The sequence below is a fragment of the Paramacrobiotus metropolitanus genome, unplaced genomic scaffold, assembly GCF_019649055.1.
Source record: "Paramacrobiotus metropolitanus isolate TYO unplaced genomic scaffold, Prichtersi_v1.0 Parri_scaffold0000062, whole genome shotgun sequence".
NCBI lineage: Eukaryota > Metazoa > Tardigrada > Eutardigrada > Parachela > Macrobiotidae > Paramacrobiotus > Paramacrobiotus metropolitanus.
In genome coordinates, this window is record NW_026570282.1 from 652,081 (window position 1) to 676,438 (window position 24,358).

At 40.9% G+C, this 24,358-nt stretch overlaps 6 protein-coding genes and 1 long non-coding RNA gene across 8 annotated transcripts; 2 read left to right on the forward strand and 5 right to left on the reverse strand.

Moving 5' to 3' along the window:
* Window positions 1-9: 9 nt before the first annotated feature.
* LOC129593595 (uncharacterized) lies at window positions 10-1,430 on the reverse strand. Its single transcript, XM_055489990.1, has 3 exons — window positions 924-1,430; window positions 799-822; window positions 10-534 (listed from the first exon to the last, which is right to left on the reverse strand). Exons 1-3 carry the CDS (start codon window positions 1,123-1,125, stop codon window positions 380-382), a joined length of 381 nt encoding a protein of 126 aa, XP_055345965.1. The 5' UTR covers window positions 1,126-1,430; the 3' UTR covers window positions 10-379.
* Window positions 1,431-2,155: 725 nt separating this feature from the next.
* LOC129593604 (uncharacterized) lies at window positions 2,156-3,762 on the reverse strand. Its single transcript, XM_055490012.1, has 3 exons — window positions 3,125-3,762; window positions 2,707-2,859; window positions 2,156-2,491 (listed from the first exon to the last, which is right to left on the reverse strand). Exons 1-3 carry the CDS (start codon window positions 3,650-3,652, stop codon window positions 2,357-2,359), a joined length of 816 nt encoding a protein of 271 aa, XP_055345987.1. The 5' UTR covers window positions 3,653-3,762; the 3' UTR covers window positions 2,156-2,356.
* Window positions 3,763-4,973: 1,211 nt separating this feature from the next.
* LOC129593513 (probable guanine nucleotide exchange factor MCF2L2) lies at window positions 4,974-10,816 on the forward strand. The gene is made up of 11 exons (XM_055489862.1): window positions 4,974-5,429; window positions 5,509-5,965; window positions 6,352-6,444; window positions 6,817-6,931; window positions 8,172-8,262; window positions 8,353-8,595; window positions 8,678-8,695; window positions 9,063-9,554; window positions 9,625-9,816; window positions 9,963-10,163; window positions 10,309-10,816. Exons 2-11 carry the CDS (start codon window positions 5,947-5,949, stop codon window positions 10,453-10,455), a joined length of 1,611 nt encoding a protein of 536 aa, XP_055345837.1. The 5' UTR covers window positions 4,974-5,429; window positions 5,509-5,946; the 3' UTR covers window positions 10,456-10,816.
* A 42-nt stretch (window positions 10,817-10,858) lies between these two features.
* Window positions 10,859-14,227, reverse strand: LOC129593514 (vesicle-associated membrane protein 3-like). Of its 2 annotated transcripts, XM_055489863.1 has the most exons (4): window positions 14,022-14,227; window positions 13,819-13,893; window positions 11,920-11,970; window positions 10,859-11,568 (listed from the first exon to the last, which is right to left on the reverse strand). In XM_055489863.1, exons 3-4 carry the CDS (start codon window positions 11,968-11,970, stop codon window positions 11,134-11,136), a joined length of 486 nt encoding a protein of 161 aa, XP_055345838.1. In that variant the 5' UTR covers window positions 13,819-13,893; window positions 14,022-14,227; the 3' UTR covers window positions 10,859-11,133. The 2 variants fall into 2 exon arrangements, with proteins under 2 accessions (XP_055345838.1, XP_055345839.1); XM_055489864.1 differs by lacking the exons at window positions 13,819-13,893; window positions 14,022-14,227 and adding an exon at window positions 12,669-12,685.
* A 347-nt stretch (window positions 14,228-14,574) lies between these two features.
* LOC129593529 (uncharacterized) lies at window positions 14,575-17,662 on the forward strand. The gene is made up of 5 exons (XM_055489891.1): window positions 14,575-15,413; window positions 15,494-15,940; window positions 16,067-16,347; window positions 16,613-17,113; window positions 17,363-17,662. Exons 1-5 carry the CDS (start codon window positions 14,927-14,929, stop codon window positions 17,648-17,650), a joined length of 2,004 nt encoding a protein of 667 aa, XP_055345866.1. The 5' UTR covers window positions 14,575-14,926; the 3' UTR covers window positions 17,651-17,662.
* Window positions 17,589-18,730, reverse strand: LOC129593531 (uncharacterized). The gene is made up of 2 exons (XR_008691097.1): window positions 18,404-18,730; window positions 17,589-18,093 (listed from the first exon to the last, which is right to left on the reverse strand). It is a non-coding gene; the product is annotated as an uncharacterized LOC129593531 (long non-coding RNA).
* Window positions 18,731-19,147: 417 nt separating this feature from the next.
* On the reverse strand, window positions 19,148-24,309 carry LOC129593539 (matrix metalloproteinase-2-like). Its single transcript, XM_055489902.1, has 7 exons — window positions 24,081-24,309; window positions 23,709-23,973; window positions 22,232-22,358; window positions 21,724-21,953; window positions 20,011-20,977; window positions 19,578-19,753; window positions 19,148-19,513 (listed from the first exon to the last, which is right to left on the reverse strand). Exons 2-7 carry the CDS (start codon window positions 23,820-23,822, stop codon window positions 19,367-19,369), a joined length of 1,761 nt encoding a protein of 586 aa, XP_055345877.1. The 5' UTR covers window positions 23,823-23,973; window positions 24,081-24,309; the 3' UTR covers window positions 19,148-19,366.
* Window positions 24,310-24,358: the final 49 nt, after the last annotated feature.

The following is a 24,358-nucleotide window of genomic DNA, read 5'->3' on the forward strand; positions in this document are numbered from 1 at the left end:
AGGCAGCGTAATGTTCTTTATGCGTAAATAACCTCCCAAGCCACATTTGCAATCATTTTCAGAACACATCCGTGACACACCTGGGAATAGCTGGTATTTCCGGTGAACGTCATTTTTGCCAACCCACAGCAAGACAACATAGTGCACAAGGAAACACAGTTCGTAATTTCTGGTGCAGATACTTAAGCACAAGCACAAATGGTATTACTATTAATTCTATATATAATATAGACTTACACAGCAAGGTACAATTGTATTGCAGAATAGAGTAGTATGAACTATAAAAGGATAAATCCCATATATACTTTCTGAAAGCACTAGTTGTTAGTAATTTGTGCAGCTTGCTGGTAGATTGTGACATAAATAATATTCTAGTCGATTAGGACCAGGTACAGCACCACACCGTTCGAACTGTACACTGGCACCATTGCGGGTGCAGTACGCCATTCTTTTCGGAGCCGGCTCCAGAATTTCGGAAAGCTGGCTCTTTGTTCCGGTTATCTTGACTGCCAGCAGGTCCAGTTCTGACGTTGTCTGCAAATATAAAATGCAAGGAATCCGAACCTTCCGTATATTTACACTGTATATATAGCGTGCTTTTTACTGGTAATTATTCAGTATTATGGAATAAAAAATAAATACTGGGCAAGTCGAAAACGATATACAGAGCTACGTAGATATCCTTTTTTTGCGTTTTGTAGATCTGTATGTGTGTGTTACAAGACATGCAATAATTGTGCATACATAAGGCGTGCTAAAGTTCGTTTTACATATACACATTCCCTCTGTTATACGTACCAGACGCTTCGAAGTTCTGCATACCTGCAAACAATTTGTAATTTTTCAATACCACGTGCAAATGGCAAAAGAAAAACCATTAACAGGCCTGCCACGTGTAATAATTTTGTAAACTACTTGAATACCTGAATTGTCGAATACAGACATATGCTGCGCCGGCGCAGGATTCGGTGTAGACGTATTTTGTTGCCGAAGTCTGGCTGCAACCGGAAATAAGGATTCCCCGCTTGTGTTCGATTTTCGGTCGCGAACAGAAGAAATTTTAGTTTCCATACTCGAGACATATAACAGAGCAATAAACCAATATAACAGCTGGACGGGCCACATCTCTGGCAATGGGCTTACTGTGCTGATTTATAGATATATGAAGGAAACTAAATTTATAATTAAGGATTACTCGTGAACTAGCGCGGAAAACTACAAAAACATTAGTGACTTCACTGCTCATTGATTCGGTCTGATAACATTATTGAATTTTAACCCTGATTATGCTGATCGATCGCGGGAATTCACACAGTGGATTGGCATACAAGCACAAAAATATACGCTCCCAAAAACATTGTAATTATGCGAACAAAATACGGCTAACGTTAACGAAGCGGTAAGTTCAGCAGACCTCAAGTTGTTGTACGTGGTAGATATATTGTACAATATTTACATGTCGGGAATACAATGTTTGTAAGAACATACGTGTATTGTTTACTCTGGAGAGTTTAACATTGGTAAGCACATTGTTTACGCACTTTAAGCGCTTGACTAGCTCAGTTTTTCCGTCATAGCAGAACACCTTCCCGGCACAAAATGATTATGGTACTACCAAGAAATAGTCAGTGTTTTACAATAATCTGTTTGTATTTTGGAAACGCAGACAGTGCAAAAACGCAAGCACACGTTTTTACATCTACCTTGTAAGCTTGGTCTTCATGTAAATTTTTATCAATCAAGTATTTAAAATCTGTTTTCATAATACAACTTAAATCTAGTAGCATCGAGTGTTGCAACAGTAAATCATGATTATAGCGTGCAAAGGTCTCGTTTCACATGTTAGTAAACTACTCCAGTTTCTGTAGTGAATTGCAAGTTCGAACCCGAAGTAAATGTATTTCCAGCACTAAGAAATGATGTATCCGTTTTATTTTATAATTGTGGTCTGCCGGATTTTGTGTAACATGAAAGTAACCCCTTTAACAATGGTTTGAAAAAAATCACTTCTATACCCCAAACCTACACCTCTTGCTTAATTAATCTTTATAGAATACGATTTCAAATCAACTAATTCAGCTGGTTAGATTTTCTATGCAGTTGAATTAGTAACTTCCAGGGTAAATTCAATGAGTATAAAGGCAGACACGTTAGACACAAGAACAAAGCGCAACAATATTTGTAAATCTGTATTCTATATTCTTCTATGTTAATCTAGCAAGCAAACTAACAAAACTTGCTATTTACGAAGTCTGCACACAGTATTACTGAACAGAACTACGTATAAAGTATCTGAAAAACACCAAGTCAACAATAACATATTATCCGATCATGTTACAAAAAGACCTAACACAGATCAAAGAGATTTTTGGTATTCATTAACATTGACATTGATGCCAGGGATATAATTGTCATTAGAGAATTCTTTGCTACCACGTTTTGGAATTTGACGCTGTCTTTGCGGAGGGGTGTTGAAGATGGATTCCATGTTCTATACAATAAAAAAAAGATTCTCTATATAATTAGGTAGTACAGCATTACATTCTTAAATTTACTTATAGACATTAATTAATAGGTTACTTGCAATGTTTAATGTTCGACAATTTGGTTTTTGAAAAAAACAGAACCTGAATAATACGTACTTGTTGGCCATTACAAATATTAGCACACAGAGTAGCACATAACAACAAGTTAATTCTGACGTGCCTGCGCAATTTGTGCAAGACTGTTCAATGAGGAGTCAGAAGGTGTTGGTGGAGTTTGGGAATCATTTCCGCCAATTAACTCATCCAGAAATTCGTTGAGTCGTCTTATTACTTCTCTATTCGAGACAATTTCTTTTGCGTCTTGAAGGAGGACCTGCATACAGATACAGTACGTTATAAAAATATACTACAAAAGTGACATAAATTATCTACTGTATATGTTCGGCAGTAATCCAGCCTGCCGGCCCCGCACATACAGTGTTTCAGTGCCCATCACTATAAGTACAGTAGTTTGCTAGCTAAAGATGAGTCTGCTAGTACAGTTTTAAAAAACTATAAGTACGGTATTTTATCTAGTATACAGATCAAGATGCAGCATGTACCAGAAAATTAATATCCGGTTTTAAGTTTTCGCTTACCATAAGGTCTCCATAATTTTCATTGCCTTTGAAATTTTGTACAACTGGTTTCGCCACAGAAAAGATCACCGGCAGCATATTCAACAGCCGCCCTGACGCATCTCCACTGTCAGACAACGACGCCGATCTGTCTGCAGTATCGGTTGCCGGACCATCGTCTTCATCAGCGTTTCCAAAGGTTATCGCCAGCTGACCCAAGAGATCGCTAGCTGGCCCAGGAGCTTCCGGCAGGGCTTTCGATCCTTTTGTTGCTGCGCCCAAGTCGGATTTGGAAAAAGCTGATTCGGCTCCCGCTAAAGCTACAATTACCGGCGTGGTCTGCGGTGGAATGGTTGTGGGTAGGGTCCGGCGTGTAAAGGTTATCGGTGCGCGTGGCACTTGTCTCTGCCGTCCACCGCCGTGGGGTGCAAGCATCCGGCGGGCTGATTTGAATAAGCTCTGCAGTTGTTTGACGCCGGGTATCCCTCCTGTTGTCGAATGCACCATTATCATCAGAAAATAGATCCATATTACCCATACTAATTTCATGATGTAATACGGCGACTTAATAAACTATCCGTAGGATGGTTGTTTCAAAACAAAACTTTGCGATATTTACTAGCAAAAAGTACATACATACGCGTACAAGAAACAGAGAAGGCTGTGTAATGATAGTGAGACTTTTTTGCATCGTTCCACATCTTATATGCAGATCATTTGAAGCGTTACCTACCGCGACTTTCACATCTGTAGGTTCCTCATGGACAGTTCTAGAGCTCACTAATAGCATGTCGATGGCCGCGCAAATCGCATGTACAGTGAAACTTACGATTAGCGAAAGTACAAAAATGAATAGCGGATTCTGGTTATTTTCTTGTAGCAGATCTCATTATCGGTGTGTTATGCATGCTCTTCGCCACACTGCGGCACATGCTGTAATTAAAGCCAGACCGGTGCGCTGTAGTGCGATAATTAGAGTTAATATAATTATCCGCAAATTAATAACAAAGTTCATGACTTTGGGGCTGCACATGTATAAGTAGTGACAACAACGCAGCATTTTTGTGAACGACTTTCGTGACCTTTTATAATTTCTGTTGATAATTGACTAGGGCACTTTCCCAAAGGTAAACTAAAGTAAGAGGACGATACCTACATACGTTTATGAGCTGCAGCAGCAAATGTAATTATAATAAAAAATTTTTACAGTAATTACTAGAAGTGATAAAAGATTCGACGCAACACGCGAAAATATATTTTAAAAATAAAACTTATCCAGATGATGGTGATGACGTACATTAATTAAAAACATATGTTGTTGAAATATACTATTTTTGATGATGCATTATTACTGAATATTCTGATACGTTTGCATTTTAGGATGTCTGAACGTTTACGAACAAACACAAACTGGTCAAGTAGATCGAGTTTGTTTAGCTTTTTCTGGCTAGTATTACAAGATCTAGATTAACGTAACGTAGACGATTTGAAAATGTTTTCAGGTTCCGTTAGTCAGTGTTATTGGACTGCGTTAATCAATTTTTAGGCACCTCGAGACTGGCATAGCTTGAGTAGGAGCAATGCAAACCTGGATCGATTTCCTGTAACCGTAAAAACTGCTCCACCCACTGGATTAAGCCGCCCGCTCAACCCATTTTCGCATATTGCGCACCTGTTTCATTTAATAATACCCAGGAAGGTATCCCGGTATTGAATTTATGTCACTCACAAAATCCCCTGTGTGGATCAATAAGTGCAGTTGCAGCAATACACTTTTCTATCTAATATAAGGATTACAAGGTGGAGAAAATCGACAGCGGTACTTTAAAAGAACACATTGAGCGGGCTATATGTGCTACACGTTGCGCTACTTTGTACAGTACAGCCTGTACAGGATACCTTCTACCTGGAAACTTTCTTCAGCATGGCTGCTGAATGCTGATGCAGCATCTGCATTAATTTCCTCGTGGCACTCTAACGACGTCGTCGAAGTGTGACTTCAGCCACAGGTTCAGATGTCCATTTTGTGGTGCTGTGTATACAACCGGAAACGATTTGCGGAAGTATAGGGACTTCGTTGTGCATTTTGTTGGTTGTCTTATTCGCTATGACTGTGGGCTGTATGATTTCTGAATTGCTAATCTATATTTCGTTATGCATAATCCCATAACGGTACGACTACAAATCGGTGTGTTTATACTTACGACTCTTTCCGTTGAACCTGTTACGTATCCAAAGATGCAGATTACCGTCGTCTCTGTAAATTTATGGTAGTGTGCTGAAACGGTACGACCTTCACAGCGGCGGCAAACGATGCGCACTGATGGTGAGCTTTCTTTATTGTGCAGTTGGTTATTTACCATTAGCGATAACGAATTATCTGACAGCCTCGACGGTTTATGTAGAGCTCTGCGGCTTAAATCCCTCCGGTTTCCATGCACTACGATCGCATGATCAATCATCACAATTTTTAATGTGCAACATATATGTTTATGCTTATCAGCCGCAGCTCACGATTCACCTAATATTCCGTATCAACTGGCGATACGTTGTTTCCTCGATAGACGGCGTTTTTCTTTAACCGCAACATATCCCGAGCGCATTGCAACGCCTTCGCAGTTTTTATTCCGTTTAAACTGCGCCGTGTATGTGCGTGTGTTTTAAGAACGTCATGTTAAATGTCTGTTTATAAATTTGGATCTCTTGTGAGCCTAATCAGATATACCGCCTTTCTTTGCCTTGTCCATCATTACACTTAGAGGCATTATTCTCGACAGTCCGCGTGGTTAATCGCCGATGCGGCGACTTTTTCTTCATCATCATCGACATCACTAGCCGAGAAAATGAACGAACAAACCTCAGGTAAAGTAATACCATGCGGTGTCCATTTCGTCGAAAACCTGTTTTTCTCCTCAACGTCATCACTCACATACAGTTGAGATGCTCTTGTGTGCAACTTTTGTTTTGGGTTCCTGCTCGCTTTAAATAAGCATCGTAATGCACGCATACGATTGTACGCATGATGCGGTCGTCAGTCATAGACTGCGTATGCATGTATGATGTGCGCCATTACGTTGAACAGTGCTCGGTTGAGGCCACTGTATTTAACATCTGCATTCTGTCAAACCACGTCGGGTATTAGTAGGCATACTCGCATAATCATTGTACATTGTGTACAGCAGGCGTAGCGCGGAATTCCGACGTCGGACCTACATTTTTGTTTGATCAAGTAAAAATCTCTTGTCTAGATCCTCATGTGGATCTTCATCGCAAGATGAGTCTTATCAGCATGATGGCTCCGCATCCGGACCTCCTCTATAAGGAAGCTGTAACAGCTCCTGGTAAGTCGACTCTGTTTCCTCAAATGCCACTGAGTGGTCAGTATCGCAGCTTTTGGCGAATTCCTGTCTTTATTCTGCCCTAAAGAGTTTCAGTTTTGTATAACGAAGATCATGCGTTTCTAGAATTCTGTTCAACTGGTTTAAACTTTTATTTTAGTACACTAACAGTCAGATAAAATTAATAAGGTAACAACGCTAACTAGTCCAGCATGCTGACATAACAAATTAATTATTTTACGACGTTTCGCAAAGCTGAACAGCACAACTTTATCCCGTATTTGATAATGCTGTGTCATTTGCATGAGTATATTTTAGTGTTGCAAGACGTTTTTCTTGCTTTAACTACAAAATCTACCTAAAATTCTGTTGTAGGTGGATTGTCCAAAGAGCAGCATCCGATCATTGTGATTCCGGATAACTATCGGCTTGGCTCGTTGACTGACGATGAAATTGCCTGTTTGTTCACATATTTTGCGAAGATTCACACGTAAGTTGCGCTTTACGATTCTATTTTTTTTCAATAAAAAATTTCTGTTCCTCTCAGTCTTAAAAGTAGCATTTCTTCTCGTTGTAAAAATTACAGCGCGATAATGGTTTTACGGGCATTTACATAGTGTAAGTCAATCGGTCTGGAATCTCGTGGACATGCGGTATATTTGTTTACATGTACGAGCTGAAAGATACTGTAAACATTTATGAAAGCTGATTTCATAAAATTTGGTCGCTACCGATACGACAGTAGGAAGAATATGAATATGTTCGCCGTTTTGATGCAGTGATGTCAGATACTGGGAACGGTTTCAGATTATCCCCGCATACACCGCATGGTGCACATTTAACTTTCGCCCCCTCATTGTGCACTAATTGTGATTTAGATAATTCAGTTTATATTCACTCATTTGTTATCACCGCACAGAAGCCACAGATACCATAAACATGCGGACGAATCACGCAGACATACTTATATTTTATTTATTTAGCGGCAAACCGTACTATACGAAGCAGTTTATACTAATGTCATAATGGTAATGCTAACATGTTAATTGTTAACAACATCATGCACGTTTTTTTTACTTTGTGACAGTTCAGCTGACTGATAATTAACTTTTTGCGCGATATGCTTTTGAAAAGCGTTGGCATAAATCATAGTTTCCTTTATTTACAGAAGTTGATTATGTGGGGAGAATTATCGTCGCTAGTGATGAACTGATTTGCAAGCGCCCTATTTTCACATTTTATAGTGCAGACGTATTGTACTGTACGTAGGTTTCTTGGGTCGGGTACACTGCGAGGTACTCGGAGGCAGTAACACTTTTAATAACAGCCATTGGTAATATATAGTAATGCATCAGCACAAATTATGGGTTATGCTTATAACCGAAATATTGTGCACGCCTTACAAATGTCTTTTGTTTGGTGTACGTAACAGCTTGTAAAGCGGAGTGAAGATGTCGGCAAATCTTCCACTGCAGAAGTGAGCAGTTTCTCAATGAGTTTACATCATGGTGTAATAGATAGTGTTTTCGAATTTGCAATTGTTGCCCAATACAAAATATTGTTACCATACGTAGGCCGTAGCCGCGTAGAGTTTAAAAGATGCACTTACATTGTTGATTATAGTTGTCTTATTGTCATGATGCTTTTCTTGCTTAATGGTTTGGGAGCAATTGTTAACAGTAGGTGAAACTGTTATTTATATTAACTGACGTGTATGTGCTTTCTTGCAGCCCCGCCGAACAGAAGAGGGGCTTCGTTGTCATTGCGGATCGTCGAAATGATACGTGGCCGGCAACCCGTAGCGCTTTATTAAAAATCAGAGTACGTGGAACGTACAAATCAATGTTGCAAATTTATCGGGGGAAACACCATAATAAGATCTGAACCACTAAAAATCTTCCCGTGGCACAGGAACATTTTCCGGCACCGGTCGAGCATCTCTATTGTTTGGAGCCTAATAGCCTTATTCAAAAAACTATCGGCGCTGGTTATAAGCAGATCAATGGATATACCACGAATGGTTATCCGATTATCCGGTTCCTTCAGAAACCCGAAGACATTCCCGATTTGGGTCTAGTATCCCTCGATCAGCTACCGCCGTCATTAGGCGGACCGCTGATGTATGATCACAAAGTGTGGTGTGAACATCGTTTGGTAAGCATTTTTGATTTTTGGGTTGTTGTGTATTTTTTGCTTTGAAGGCTTTCAGACATTTACACATGCTGCTCTTTTTTAGGCTGTGGAAAAATATGAGGTTAGTTAATCGGAATTTCTTCTTCCAGTTGTGTGCAACAGCTGGTCTCCACTACACGGTTGTCGGTTATTATTGTTTGCAAATTCACTCTAGTTACTCTCTTTTCTTGTTTAAATATCCGATTTTTTCATTGTACTGTGCACGGATACCTGTTGCATCCTGCGATAGATTGTTTGATGCACGTGTAGCCAATATAAATTGTGCACTTCATGTTATCAATATTGAATCAAAATTTCTTTCTAATTTAAATATCTGCTGACTTTGTTCGTTTTTGCAATTTCAGCACATCTGAATTCGTCTCATGGCAGTACAGATGCAAAAGCAATGCATGCTAATAATGAAAATCAAGTAAATCAAATTATTTTAGGCGAATACATGTGAACTGGATGCGGAATCTACCGATCTAATGGACACTATGCGCAATAGTGAACTCCCCAATGAGCCGAATGCCATTGACGAAATGATAAAGGATCAGTTGATATTGCGCAACCATCTAAAAACTGACATCAACGACGGCATCAAACGCGGCAATGCACTGCAGGAGTGTGTGCTGCAGTACGACAATCGTACCGTTGTCAATCTTGAGCAGATACCTGACAGGATGCGCAACATTCTCATCATCCGTGAATGCATGGAGCGCTTAGCATTTGTGGAAAAGCAGTTTGACCAGTTCTGGTCCGATCACTATCCGATGCTGTTGCAGTGCCAGCAGCTGCGCCGATTTGAGGTCAAGTTCAGACAGCTCTTCCCCACTTTGAGCGATCGACTTAGAGCGCTCAAGAAATTTCATGACAAAATTGAGCAGGCCATTGATGCGGTTAAGGCGGATGATCTTGATGACATAATTAGTGATATTGAGGTAGGAATACCGTTTTCGAACTTGTCGTCTGGCGATGTGGAACGCATCCAAAAATATTCACTGTACGCAGGATTTGATACCGCAAGCCAAAGATCTTTTGGATATGGGCCGACGTCTCATTTCCAAACGGCACTATGCCGATGACTCTATTAGGCCTAAATGCCGAGAACTGGAAGATACCATTAACGAGCTGGAAACCAAGTCGAAGTTCTGTAATGAGAAACTGCACCGTTGCACAGAATTAGAGGATCGGATGACAAAGGTGACAACACATTTTCGTCAGCGACCTTTTTAACCGGCTGTATGATAGCCAGTTATACAGTTTATAGCTGTAACGGTATTTCAGATTTAGTTGTGATATACATGTTGGTCAGTATGATGAAAGTGAAATGCGCCTTTGTTTTCCAGGCGGAAAAGTGGTGTCATGAGGGAATGGACCGGCTGAGCAGTCGTTGGCTACGACACCCCGATGCGGCACCTGCTGACTTAGCCCGGGACATTGATCAGTTCCTAGCACAATCCTCAGATTTTAAATTAGATAACCCAAGGGAATTCCATAATTATTTCAAAACACACGCTACTCAAGAGATGAATAATCGACTACCTGAGGTATTGTTTTGTAGAACCAAAGTTAACAGCTATGGCCGGCTCAAGTTTTGTCTTTATAACAGCCCAAAGCCTGTTACCACTATTATAAACTCTTCCACTTCCAGCACATAAAATCCGGTACCGAACTGTTAATGTATTTTTTTAGCTTCTTCGAGAATTTGAAGAAGTCAAAGAACTGTGCCACAATCGTCGAAACTCCCTCGTTCCTCAGGAGGTGGACGCCAGCGGAAGAGGATCCCTTCATTCGCATTCGTCCTCCCGAGCATCCACCGTTCGTGCCGGGTCAAGATGATCGTTGTGTTCCTCCCCCGACTCTGACTTTACACCCGATCTTTCTGTGTTTTTTTCCCTTGTCGAAAAAGCTTTCTGTGAAAGTTCACCTACATTGAAGGTTTACATATTTATATAATACGAGATGTTAAAAAAATTTATGAAAACGCAATAATTTTTGCTAAATGCTTTCTTTTTCCCGGTCCAGTTCCGAGCCTTCATGTTGTACGTAATATCATGGATGTATTCTTGGATATTTAATGTTTATCAACTTTTATTTATTTGTCTTAGAAGGGATTTTTATTTTGATCTATGTTCCAACGTTTTGTCGCGAACTGTGGTGATTTTTGTACAGCCGAAGCCATTAAACTGTTTCACTGGCACTCTTGTCTACAACGACATCGACATTCATAACAACATTAGAGTTAGCAAAGATTACAATATTTAATCAACAAGATCGTATATAAGAGTCACGAATATTAGATTAGATAGTAAAAACAGAACCGTAACGTTACAGATGATTAAAGACAGTAATTAAACCGATAATGTTTAAAAATAACTGTAATCAGACAAGTTACAATATCGAGAAACTTTTCACGCAAATACCCACATAAGCCAAACTTAATCAATTAAAAACGGGAATTTACAAAGCAGCCGCAAGAAAACGCTTATCCCGGTTCTGAATCATTCCGTCCAGTGTTCATCCCGTTGGTGCATGAGATGCAGGGGTAGACGCAACAGTTGTCACAGGAAGCGGTGAGGTCACAGATGGGGCAACTGTTGTTGCCGGATTACTAGTTCCAAAATATATTGCAATGATGGCGATAATGACAATGACAATCACACCAATAATAATCCACATCTTCAGATTCTTCCACCAATATTTGCGTTTGACCTTTTTCGCAGTGGCCTGGAATTGGTGAGCGCCGAACTGCAGTGCATCGGCGCGTTCATCCAGGTCAGCTAAACGATCGCCTCGTTCCAGTACTCGATTAACATTGTCCTTCATAACATCGATAACTTCATTAACCTGCCGTTGTGTCTGTTCGATTTTTGTGTTGGATGATCGGCCACCGGCGCTTCCTCCTGGTGCTCCGGCACCGCCTCGGCGATTCTCATCGTTGTTCCACATTCTCTGCAAAAGAGATGGTATACCTTTTTGTCTACAGCGTAAGCACCAACCACCGCACTTTAGTTAAGTAACTATATGCTTGCTAATTCATAAGCATATTTTATTAAAGCAAGGATGTAGACAAAAACCTGCCACAGATGAGCGGAAAGGCATTTTAATTACTGATTGTGACGTCGACATTGCTTCCTTAAAATCTGCACAAATTAATCTATTCTGCTACTTCTGCAAGACACACTCTCCTCTACTTAAGAAAATAAGAATGCAATAGTTTCTGTCAACGGGCGTAAATTTTAATAAACTTGGAACACATAAAAACCAAAAAAGGTAACAAGACAAAAGAGATCAACGTAGTACCGTTGAATTATCCGAGTAAACAGGAACGCTTTTGTAGGAAGACGAGCTCATCTGAAATAGCGGACTTGAAGCTGTTGCCATATTAGTAGTTTACTCGATTTCCTCTTGAGAGTTATAGTATCCACAAAGCACATTCCGCGGTGCATTCAATTTATATAACGCCATTTCCATTTGTTAACAACACAAGGAGGGTGTCATACGTGCAATACGTGAGCATGCCCTATGCAGTTTGGTTCAAAAATTAAGTCGCCTTGCATCTGTCGGACATAATACACAGATACAATTTAAACAGCTAACCATGAAATCTCTACAGTTGTACTGCAGTCAGTGCAGACGAAATAGCAAAGATATTAAATAGGACTTTCACACGTCTACAGACTACACACACGATCCCAAAATATCCCTTTAAATTTTAATTTAGCCGGAACTGCATAGGTGGTAGTCGCAGCTAGAATCGACAGTTTGATATTTCTGCTCATTAATCGTTAATACCGAAACACAATGAGAGCCACGGATTCCTTAGCTAATCAGGCAGAAAAGGGAGCCGTCGTGACTTAAAATCCATACCTCCACCTAGCAACAGCTTGCCTATTCTCAACAATTCTTTCGTAAATAATTCAGGATGATACATTTTTATGATTTCAGGATGATACAATCATAATAAATTTAAATAACATCTAAAACAGCTTTCGAAGTAATTCAGATACTCTAATTTGTCAGTACGCGGTAGGGTGATCTGGGTGATGTACCTTTATGCCGCCATTCTTCTCCAAAGTGTTTACGAAGATCACACGACGAGGCCTCTGGAGAACAGTACCGTGCTACTCAGTAGATATTACATATCCTTTTCCGTTCATAATATAGTTGTGCAGTGAGTCTACATCCAAGTCAACCAGTTTTCCATATTACGAAAGTTCTTGGAAGTTGTAAATAACTATCACAGAACCATTTAAAAATGCAACACAGTACTGTAATACATTCAACAAAAACAACAACAGTTCAATTCAAAAATAACACACGCACTGTAACACGCAGTAATAGGAAAATTATTCCAACAATTTTATATTTCACAAGCTACCTGAAATCGAGAGCAATGGAATCATCACGCAAAAACCAATGACAGCCAAGCAGATTAGAAAATTATTCAGGTGTAAATAGTAAAACGTAAGAATAACCGGAAATGTCAAATGGGTAAGCGTACTAACTGACCTTCGATCTTTACACCATTTGATCTGAAATTCTCCAGAGCCCGCTTACTTACTCTAGTCAGCCACTCGTACGAAAAATCTTCCAAAGAAATTTTTGAAACAATGGTATTCAAAGTGCTCTGTCCATCACAAACAGTCAAGACATTGCGAGCTTAACTGCTTAACACGGGTAAAACATAAACCAATTACACCACTTTTCTCGTTTGTCATCTGTTGACCAAGGTGCAAAATGAAGCCATCGTAAATTCATAGAACATACAGATTAACCAGTTTCAAATTTGATCGCTTATCAAAGAAAGCTGGAATAAGTTAGCCTCCTCAAAAATCGATCGTAAGCCAAGGCAGATAAACGCAACAGGTCCAGTTCACAATTTTTCAAGTTCCTATGTTTACTGACAGTTTACGGACTAATAGTAACCTGAAACTGTTGATTAAGAGTTAAGTACCACTATGTCAGATGCTAAATTCAAATTCGAAACTACCGTCAGGTTTCTTTACGCCAGAAAGTTACTCTTTTATGAAATGCTGCACATTTATGGATCAGAACTAGAACTACGCTTTCTATACAAGTATTGTTAACGGGTGATCCACACTGCCAAACAGTACAACATGTATAGCATCCAGACTCTACAGATAAGTATGTCAAGCTAAAGCAGGAAAAGCCTGTTGCTTCGTCCAGTTTGTGCCGTACCTTTTAAAGGGTCGCAATATTCGATCCTTCCAGACGGTCCCACGATCAATTTACGGTTGGAACAGAACAGGGACGCTGAAAGTCAGAAAGCGGAAAGACGTTAAAAGAAAATATCAGACTGCTCTAACGCATGTCCTTGAGCACACACATTCCTGGTAGTGGTGATCACCACATTCCACCTAATATTCTAACGCTTGACTTACTAGTCCTTCTGGCCTATACGAGGCCAGGAACAGGCGTAGGAGAATACTCAACGGTACGGGGAAAGAATAGCAGTTAAATTGTTGAACAACCAAATTTATGGGAATTCAGTCTTCAGGAAACGAAACACGTAACTGCAGAAGGCAAGATTGGGGGCAAAATCACAGATTTTCACACACAGTACGCGATTCAACACACCACCGTATACAACTTTACACACGCGTTCCAAAAAGCCAAAAAGCCTTTGATTTGCATGAGTCATGGTAGATGCGTTCATGGCAAGCTGTCCGCCTCAATCTGCTGTCTACAAGATAATTGAGAACGCTTATAATTCTTGTATTATAGCTTCTTTAATTTATCGTTAATTTAATTTAAATTAACAGTTAAAGTTTTGGATGGATACAGTTTAATAATTAGTGTTAAAGCACGTCGCTGGTGGCCCGGTACCGCACGTCTGCACCGTAGGCTTAACCGCTAACCATTGATTTATTAATATTAGTAAATTTCCGAACCATTAAATTTGTTATCCTGGTTTAGTCCTATTATATAAATCTGTAGACATATCAAAAACGTATTCATCAGAATTTTTGATATCTATGTTAAAACTTCTAAGCGTTTAAATGTTATTACAGCATTAAGTAAACCTACAGAAATTATCCTTATTAGTTATCACACTGTGACCGCAAGGTTTGCTCTTCATGCTACTATCGTATTCATGTTTATTTTCTTATTCTATACTGTATGAATTTGTTGGTTAATGTTAATCAATCTCTCAAGAGTCAAGATGAAGGAAAGAACTGGATATCCGTAAAGAGAAAGGTTAAAATACACCTGATGGGAATTTTCGTCACGTTGTCGTAATCAGTCATGTGGTACTACAGTAACTACACCCATATTCTCTTTGATAATGAGTATCAGACAGCAGCCTCATTCGCCAGACATTCAACTGTGTTCCAATCATGGGAAATCTTGTCCTCCAGCCGCTAGTTTGTTTTCTAAATTGATTCAGCACGATGATGCTCATCACTTATTAAATGCCCAATTTAATCGAAAACCTTCTGGTCCAGTCGTTGCTTCGATCTCATCTCCCGTTTTACTGCATCATCCCGCAGACAGAAATGTCGAAGCATATATTAAGGAGAACGGTGCCCACAAGCCGTCGCCGCTACCCGGCCCTACATCCATGTGGAAGAACTGCTTCCATAAGCAGTCCGATCTTTCTTCGTCAGTTATTGTACCGAAATCCAAATCTGATGTGGGACCACGCTACCGCGCTACAAATACTGACAATAATGCGCCCACACACCTCGGTCCGCAGCTGCAAAAATCTCGAAGCTCATTTCTCAAGAATCTCCGCTTTCCCCGAATATTGCCGTTCCGTTCCGTATCTAAATGTTAGTAAACCAGAAATTTGTTCGCTTTATTTCGTAACATCGCAGTTTTATGACAATAATAAAAAAACACTGTATTTTAGCTACTTCTGTGATCCAGTCTACCGTGGTAGATGCCCCTATTCCTGAAAACCGGGCTCTTTCGTCAAAGAAGGAGTCAGTACCGTCTATGGAAGACGAAAGCACGGCTGGCCCGGAGTCTGATGTATTCCGGCGCAGCGCCACCAAACTGCCTAGCGCCAGTCGGTTGCCGGCGAAGTCCATTTCCGCTAGGCCGACTACACAAAATCCATCACTTTTACTCGATGATGATTTGGGATTGCCATCGCTGGCCACGCCACAGCATGCAGACATGGCTTGCGCTCGTTCCAGAACGGTCGCAACGAACGCTCGTACCCAAGGCCCAGTGTCCCATGCTGTACGGGATCCCAAAATACAGGAACGTTTTACTGAAATACGCAATCGATGGGCGAAAACAGCTAGAATGCTGGAAGCGTCGAAATGGACACTGGGAAATAAACAAGAGCACGGTCGGTCGAACATTACTTAATGCGACTCGCTCCGTGTTCATGTGCGTTCTTTTGTGGTTTATGATTTTCCAGCATGACAAAGGAAGCTCTCTTTGTTTAATAACTAATTTGGGTTTTGTTCAACAGAAAAGCGCATTGAAAAGCTCTTTATCGAAGCTCAAGGGGAACAGTCGTACTGTGATGTGGTGATTGCTACCAGTGACCATCATACAATATATGCCCATTCTCTGGTTTTGGCTGCCCATAGCAAAGCGTTCGAAAGACGCATTCTGGATATGAACCCCGGAACAGGCCTCCCGGCTGTATACAGTTTGAATTTAAGTGATAAGGTCACGGGGCCAGATGTGGCGAAAGCAGTCGAGTGGATGTATCGTGGACACTGCCGAATTGCTTCCGATCGGCTTATGGTAAATTATGAATGCCGTTAAGATTGACTAAAAATTAAAAAAAAAGTTTGTCCAGAGACTGTTTGATTGTATAAGCCCGATTTTACCTTGGCACATTTAGCTTTTCCAGTTTTTTCGTTTTTGGATTTTCATTTAAGGCAGATGGTGACAAAAAACCGCCAGGTATCTGTAAATACTTACACTTATAACTAGAGTATTGTGCTACTGTAGTTATACTAAAACTTGACTTCACGCACTGCTGATGCATCATCTGTATGATTCGCAGGATCTGACTAAAACAGCCCGATTCTTCAATATGGTGCCGTTGGTGGTGGAATGTCTGCGGCGCAAGGCAGCTATCGACCTGGGTGACCATCGGCGGGCGCGCCGGCACATGGAAAAACAACTGCATTACGAGCCGCTGCATCTGTCCGATCCCGGAGATGTGGAGCCAGAATCCCATCATTCGCACACCGTGAGAACCTTGTCCAAACACGATAGCACGGCGGTATATGAAAATTACCGCGAAAGAAACGAGGAGCTGGATCAACACGAAACCGTATCGGACGAACCAATAAGTCGCAGGACGAATATTGCTGCCAAAATAGATACCGCCGGTAAACTTGACGATGCTCCGCGCGAAGGTATTTCTCGTGCAACCGTCTCCAGAATAGAAGAGGATGATGTTTCCTTGAGGAATAAATCGGCGGAAAGCATCCAGACGGTCGTTTCACTTACGGCACAACAGATGTGTGAAATCCTCAGTGATGATAATTTGCAAATTCAGGTGAGAAACGAGATTATTATCAATTTTAATTTTTATATCAATATGAATGTTCTGACTGTGTGCAGGAAAGTTAACTAACAAATAATTTTAAATGCATTAATAGTGTAATAAGTCCTCGTTTTCGGCAAAAATAAGATTGGTTTGCCATTAAACTTAGTTGGGCATCTGGCTTAAATTAAATGAGCATACAGTACCAATTAGCGTGATCATACAGTAAGACGAACGTGGTGCAAACGTTTCGTTTTGCAGTCCGAGTTGGAAGTACTGGATGCAGCGATGTCCTGGATCGACTGCGCTCCGACGCAGAGGCAAATTTTTATTCACCAACTGCTGAATTGTGTCCGGTTTTATTATGTTTCTAACGATGAATTGAAGCAATGTTTTAAGCAACATCCGTGGTATTTTAAATTGCCCGCTCTGCGCAATATGATTGGGGAAGCATTTCGCGCGCGGGCATTGTTGGAAGCCGGTCAGCCACTGCCCGCTTACTTTATCATTCAGTCAAATCGGTGTCAGAATAAAAAACAAAGTATATAAACCAGCCCATATTATGAGCAACTAATCTCATTCAAAAATCTTTCGAAAAAGCAGCAGAACAATCCCTGCAAAAGCAGTTAATGACGTGGAGTATCTAAAAATATTTCCTGTATTTTGCTGATTGCATAATTCCGATTGACACACACAGCTTTCCGTAGCCGGTATAGACTGTAGACCAAGGATGTGGTGCAAGGGGGATTTGTAAATCCGACTAGCATCCGAATTAGGGAACAGTCGCTTAAGAATGCCCCGGGCAGCAGTACGTGCTTCCACCGTGCCGGCCAGTTTCCATTCTGTCGGTTCTGGATCTGGATCTGCTAGCGTAATCGACACAAACCAGATATCGTTCGTTGCAGAATGATTTGATGGGGTGTTAAATAACTCGCACGTGTTTGCTGTTTGATTGCCCTTGTTGACGCAGCCTCGGAACCATATATTTCCCACTAAAATTAGCAAAGTTATTCTAATGTTGATTTAAGCCGATAGTCGTTTCCAGTATTAAAGACGCAAGAGCAAAACTTGCTTATAATTATACAAAATGAATTTGTCGATAGCGTTTGTTTGTCTATAATCATACCTTCAATCTCTGTATAATATGCTGATCGTCGCAGAAGTACAGGAAATAACTGAATTCATACCGTGACGTTACAGGTCATAAAATAAATAATCATTATTTATTAGAATAATAAACTGACCATGTGCAAATTAACACAGCTGCGGAGCTGCATAATGGCGTTGTGATAAGCGACTTACGGTCATTTCCAACAGGAACTCTGATAGTGGCGCAGGCTGGATTTGGTAGTTTTTCGGTCGCTTTACATGGAACATTACGATGGTTTGGCAGATTTTCACAACGCAAAGGGTCTAGATCATTTGGAAGGCACTGGTGGCACTGCAAGTCCTCAGCGCGCACCACAGTCCCTAACACCTGTACTAGAAATACCGCTACAAAAAGCTTGCGTAAATGCATAATTTTACAACGCAAAAAGAAAATTATCAAGACCACGTGCTGTAATAACAGTACAAAATATCACTAGGACCAGGTATATTAACCTGTTTGAGACGATTTCAAGAGGAAGACTCCTTAATTTGCTTGGGTAAGCAAATTCGGACAACCCATACCTAATGCCTATCAGCTATTTTATCTTATCGGTAACAATAGCTTTCTACCTGTACTTAAGCTTGTTTATTGTTAATTAACAAAGGTGATCACACCTACTCGCACGCACATGAGTTATGCATTTATACTGTTAATATACAGTACATATATTATGTTCCATATTTAGAAATGGATACGAGTATACACAATACATATATAGGCGCGGCTTTCTTATTACGTATATATATATGTAGATATACCTTATAGTAAATTAAAATTTTGTATTATAAAAACTGAATCCAGCAGTTTCGGATTGACTATACACAGCAATGGTCAACGAGGACAGCGAACTGTTTTTAGAATAACTTTATACATATATGATTAGACAATGATTATTATACAGCGCAAGCAAAAAAAGATGCATAAGCAATACGAGAAGGCAATTCCATATTCACAACTATGCACACAGTCGGAAATACAGTATGTCCATTTGACCATCTGCACCAATGCAGAATTCTAGAGCTCGTTTCCGTTGGAGTACACAAGCAAATGTCTCAACGTATTTCCGGAGCATATACTGTTCAATTTCAACTGATTACAAACAAACACATTATTTCTTATTTTTTCTTCGTCTGCATTTCTCTTAATCTCTTAAACATTTCTTTGGATGTCTTTGGCCGAGGTCGTGGGCGTCCATAATGCATATTGGCCGCTTCGGCGCAGTCGTACAGGAAGGCAGCCGGGAAGTTGAAACCTTCCGCAATCTGCAAAGAACAAGTTTTCAAAAGATATTCAATGTGCATGCCGACAGACAAACATTATAGTTACCTCAAATTTGGAATTCGAAAGGCCATAAAGCTGAGTACCGCTGATCAAGATGGCCCGATTGAACGACAACCATAAGAAGGAAGCATGCACGTCAGTGTGGACGCCATCGAAAAGCAGGTCCTGGGCACCGCGTGTCGGAGGGAAGCGCTTTGGATCATATGTGTAAAACTGTTTGTCTGCAAAATTGAAAGCCTTAACTACAAGAGAAATCACATTTCCTGTAAGTAGTGTATACTGATTTTATATTTTCAATACTTTGCACATAAATATTAAATATATAAGGAAGTCTGAAAATACTAGTATAACCATGCTCAGACGAACGGTGCCGACAATGTCATTTTATATTCGCCGCACTGCATTGCAGTTTCACGAACCCAAATTAGATATTTTACAACCTAGAAAAAATAATGCTTTCAAACATAGTATTACATACTTTTCACGAAGTAAGTGAGGTTATCGCCAGGCCAGACAAAAGCAGCATCAATATTGTCCGGAATGCCGGGGAAGCCATTGGCAATGAGACGCGGATAACCACCCTCTTTGACCATGTTGTCAAACTTCCAGTATTCTTTACCCTTAAACAGGTATGTCTTGCCTTTGAGACCGGTGAATGCTGAGTCGATAGGGCCCTGTATGCCGCCCCAGTCTGAGATGGGTTTCGGATATCCGGGCGGTATTTCAATGCCTTTAGCTTCGCTATAACGAATGAGCCAGTAATTGTTATTCTTGAATAGGTACATGTTTTCATCTCGTGTCTGGACAATGGCATCAGGCACAAAGCCCACTTGACAGGGGTCTGTAGCCGCTGGATTGGGCGCCGCACCGGTCGCTGAAGGGCCGGGAATGAAAGGAATTCGAGAGGGGACTGCCGGAAACGGCCGCTCGGTGGTGGTTGTCGTGGTAGTTGTGACGGCCATGGCGGTTACGGCTTCTTTCTTCCCGGTCACCGCATCATTATCAGCCGCGCTGGCTCCACCTCCCGCCACAGTGCCGCCTCGTGACTGGTCAGAACCACCATAAAGCGCGCGGATGGCGTTGATGTCGTCTTGGCCCAACTGGAAATTTTCCTCGAATCCTACGTAAAACGGCCACATCACCGCGTTGGGGTCGTCGGAATGGGCCAAACCCAGAGCATGACCAATCTCCTGTGTGGCCACTTGCAGCAGGTTGATACCATCGTCCTTCAGGGCCCATTTTTCGGATGCATCAAAGTAAATGTCACCAGGGAAGTCGGGGTTGGTTGGATAGAATGAATACGATGCCAATCCATCGGGGCCATCGAAGATTAAACCGTTGGGCAAGACTCCTTTAGTGAAGCGAATGTCAATGTCGGCTTGACGAGCGCTATCCTTTTGGATTTCGCTGAACGTCAGCAGATTGCTCGATCCCTCGGCCCAGAGCTGAAGGAGGAGTTAATAAATTTAATTATTATCAAAGCACTGAAAAATATACTACAGTGTATAACTCTACGATACTGCTAGTGCTGGCTGATGAATAATATTACCGAGCCTGACCTTTCAGTCGGTTACAACTTACGAGTTAGACGTGTTAATACTACGGTTTCGTATGTCAAAAAATGTTCTATGGTTTCGCTACAAAACTAAGTTTAAGTTTTATTTATATATTATGAATTATGCTACTTATTACTCCGATGATAAACTTGTAACAGCCATCAACGAGAAATTTGTAAAGTCGTACAAATATATGCATAAATTATGGTAATGACAGCCATTGACAGGTAATCATAGAAGTTGAACCAATTTTATGTGCAGACGAGAAGTACTGGACGTATCTGTGTATTGTTAAAAGTCATTACGTTATATATCCTAATCTCTAAAAAGGGATCTCACGCTCGAAAACAAATGTCAAGTTTGAACATATAATAATCTAAGTTCAATTACGCATAATCTACCCGGGCTTAATTGGATCTACCGGTAATAAAGCAGTTTGTCCGACGGCATTATGAACAACCCAGCGTCATCCGTCACAGAAAAAACCGGCACTGATATGCATGTAGTAGCCAGTGCGCCAGTGTAAACGAAGTATACCGGATCCCAATCAACAGGTCGTTCACAGTTAGCACCGGTAGACAACAACGCCGTTGGCTTTAGCGTAGTGATATATCTGTGGTTCGCCGCAAACTTACCCTGAACGCCTCCCGAATCACTTGCAGAATCTGTGCGTCAGTGAGGGTTGTGGCTGAATCGCGCGGTGGGAACTCACGCACTGACCATGTCAAACTGCGCTTGTCCCAGGCGCCGGCCGTGGCAAAGCGTTTAGCACGGAATAGACCAAGGGCCGTATTAAGCTGTTCCACATCACGATTAGCACACCGACGTGTATTCATCATCCTGATGGTCTCACTGTCCAAGTAACCTAGAACCAGACTTACTGTAGCACACAGCTGCGGCTGGGGTTTTTTGACGTGTCGTACTTCGTCTAATATTTGGTTAAAAATTTAAAGAATTATTAACCTTGGCGCACCATCAAGTCAGGGTAAACACGCATTTATCACCGTGCTGCTGATGTATTATGATATCCGTCACACATAACTGACAGCCGACATGCCAGAGCCTATCCCCTTAATTACATTGTGCATATGGTCGGCTCTGTTTATATTGTTGTTTGTTATAAGGTACCGTTCTCGTATTCACCTGTTGTACGTAAATTGGCAAAACTCTGAAACCGGCGAATGGCTTTGGAAAATTCCTGGCGCGTTATTTGGTAACCCAGTCCTCTTTGTTGTCCGCTAGGAAGATAGCCGAACTGGCCAAGATAATGCTAAAAATCATGCAAATAGTTAAAGAAACTATGGTTTGTGTATATCTAATTTGTTTATAAAATTTATATAGATATTTTCATGGCCCTGTAGCACAGACCAGTGCTTACTGCACATCGCAGCAAGTGTGCACACACTAAGCTATCCAAAATACTCAACGTGATGGTAGCATACTCGCATATTCTATTTAATACTGTACACGATGCCGACGTGAATGTGTTTACTTTCTGAAATCATCGATTTAAGACTATTTATGTTTTTACATTTATGCGATTGGCGGTTTCGATAATTTATTCGTATATTTTACAGCACATAATATTTCAGTTTTATCTGGTAGGCCGCACGTTAGCATATAAGTTATGCAATTTGTGCAATATGCATATGGATTGACCTTGATGTTGTTTAAGATGCCAGAAATATCAATAAGTCGGTCTTCGTTAGTTGTTTGCACTAAAGTCAAATACGAGTAAAGCGCTGAGACCTTAATATTTCAGAGCAAAATGTTAAGGCCGTTGTTGAAAATTATTACGCAAAGTACACATGCATGGCACTTGACATACTGTATTGTTAAATTTTCGTATTTACTCGACTACCGACTGAAAAGACAAATATTAATTTTTATTGGACAGAGGATACACGCTGTCTGCGACGCCTAATGCGTCTTAGTTTTTATATAGGCCTAATAATTATAAATGTAAATACGAGCAAGCGCACATAATTATAAACACGCACGAAGCAGGAGCGCGTTACCAACGGTAAAAACTACCGAAAATATCATAATTCAGAATTTTTCTGGTTTTGTAGTTAAAATCTCATTTTTTTATTTATTAACTGTGTAAAAGTTGAAAAAATATCGTAAACCTCAAAGTGGTTAAAGCTTTTAAACATCAAACTGGTTAAAGCTTCACAGCTGTAAAAAATTTTTGGCATATGAACCGTTGTTGCAGTTGAATTAAAATCATTTCAGCATATCAATTTCCTGCAATATACGGCAACGGCAATCTCGGATATTTAGACGGGAATGACATTAGGTTAAGCGCGGACATCAACATCTTTGAAGTGATGTGGTCATAAACACGCAGCATCTGCATTTACGGTTCCTTCATGGTGAAATTTGATACTGATGTAAATGAGAAAAACAATGATTAAGATGCCTTTTAGGACGTCGATGGCCGCGCGTTGATGTGTGTACGACCGGTACGACGCCCTCGACACTAGTAAACTAAACAAATTTCTCGACTGGGGCATCTTCCTAGCTATAATCGTTAATGGGCGAAAATCCTTCACTTTCTTGAACAACTAAATTATAACAAGTACATATAGCGTATTCACGAAAGGTCAACCCCGCTTACCACTGCATCGTAAACAGATGCGACTTTCTTGGCGGTAATTCCATCCGGTATCAAACAACAACAGAGCGATATGAGGAAGACCAGTATGAGGAAGGGATCAGAACGTATCCTCATGGTGTCGGCCGTAAGGGAACCACCGCAGACGGCGCCGTATCGGCAAAAGCGCTAACGCGAAAAATGTGTGGACTGTGGAGCAATGTGCGCGCCTTCCCGCTGCAACGCGCGGACGCAGGAAACACGGTTATTCGGTGTATTCTGCTACTCCCTCCAAGCAGGAACAATAAAGTGCCGGTTAAACTGCACTATTCAGCCCAGGATGGCCAACACTGTGACTCAAGTTCGTACACATAAAAGTTTAACAATAAAACTAACCTAGAAAAGGCGAGATAAGTCTCACAGTCTAAGACGTGCTTCATCCGGTCCGAGTGACATTTGATCAGGGTAATTCTTGAAGTCTAACTGCAGCTCTTGAGGTAAATGGACAATTGGCTAAATAACCTGTACCTGAGGGAATGTCGGTACTAGTCGATATATGCCGCTGGCTTTAAACCCCGTGGTCGACCGAGAGGAACCTGAACTAGAGAGCTTTATATATGCCTATATCGGTTAGAGCCGGAGTAACGGCAGTTGGATCGTCTTATTAGAGGGTG

Excerpts from the sequence above, each read along its gene's own strand:
- LOC129593529 (XM_055489891.1), top strand. The coding sequence starts at position 14,927 with ATGAGTATCAGACAGCAGCCTCATTCGCCAGACATTCAACTGTGTTCC. Across the intron at positions 15,941-16,066 it reads GGGAAATAAACAAGAGCACG|AAAAGCGCATTGAAAAGCTC; the intron begins GTCGGTCGAACA and ends TTTGTTCAACAG. Across the intron at positions 16,348-16,612 it reads TTGCTTCCGATCGGCTTATG|GATCTGACTAAAACAGCCCG; the intron begins GTAAATTATGAA and ends TATGATTCGCAG.
- LOC129593595 (XM_055489990.1), bottom strand. The coding sequence starts at position 1,125 with ATGTGGCCCGTCCAGCTGTTATATTGGTTTATTGCTCTGTTATATGTC. Across the intron at positions 823-923 it reads GTCTGTATTCGACAATTCAG|GTATGCAGAACTTCGAAGCG; the intron begins GTATTCAAGTAG and ends AATTGTTTGCAG. Across the intron at positions 535-798 it reads GCAGAACTTCGAAGCGTCTG|ACAACGTCAGAACTGGACCT; the intron begins GTACGTATAACA and ends TTATATTTGCAG.
- LOC129593604 (XM_055490012.1), bottom strand. The coding sequence starts at position 3,652 with ATGAAATTAGTATGGGTAATATGGATCTATTTTCTGATGATAATGGTG. Across the intron at positions 2,860-3,124 it reads AAAATTATGGAGACCTTATG|GTCCTCCTTCAAGACGCAAA; the intron begins GTAAGCGAAAAC and ends ATCTGTATGCAG. Across the intron at positions 2,492-2,706 it reads GTCTTGCACAAATTGCGCAG|AACATGGAATCCATCTTCAA; the intron begins GCACGTCAGAAT and ends TTTATTGTATAG.
- LOC129593513 (XM_055489862.1), top strand. Across the intron at positions 6,445-6,816 it reads GGAAGCTGTAACAGCTCCTG|GTGGATTGTCCAAAGAGCAG; the intron begins GTAAGTCGACTC and ends ATTCTGTTGTAG. Across the intron at positions 6,932-8,171 it reads TATTTTGCGAAGATTCACAC|CCCCGCCGAACAGAAGAGGG; the intron begins GTAAGTTGCGCT and ends GCTTTCTTGCAG.
- LOC129593514 (XM_055489863.1), bottom strand. The coding sequence starts at position 11,970 with ATGAGCTCGTCTTCCTACAAAAGCGTTCCTGTTTACTCGGATAATTCA. Across the intron at positions 11,569-11,919 it reads TTTACTCGGATAATTCAACG|AGAATGTGGAACAACGATGA; the intron begins GTACTACGTTGA and ends TCTCTTTTGCAG.
- LOC129593539 (XM_055489902.1), bottom strand. The coding sequence starts at position 23,822 with ATGAGGATACGTTCTGATCCCTTCCTCATACTGGTCTTCCTCATATCG. Across the intron at positions 22,359-23,708 it reads CATCTGTTTACGATGCAGTG|CATTATCTTGGCCAGTTCGG; the intron begins GTAAGCGGGGTT and ends CATGATTTTTAG. Across the intron at positions 19,514-19,577 it reads TTTCGAATTCCAAATTTGAG|ATTGCGGAAGGTTTCAACTT; the intron begins GTAACTATAATG and ends TGTTCTTTGCAG.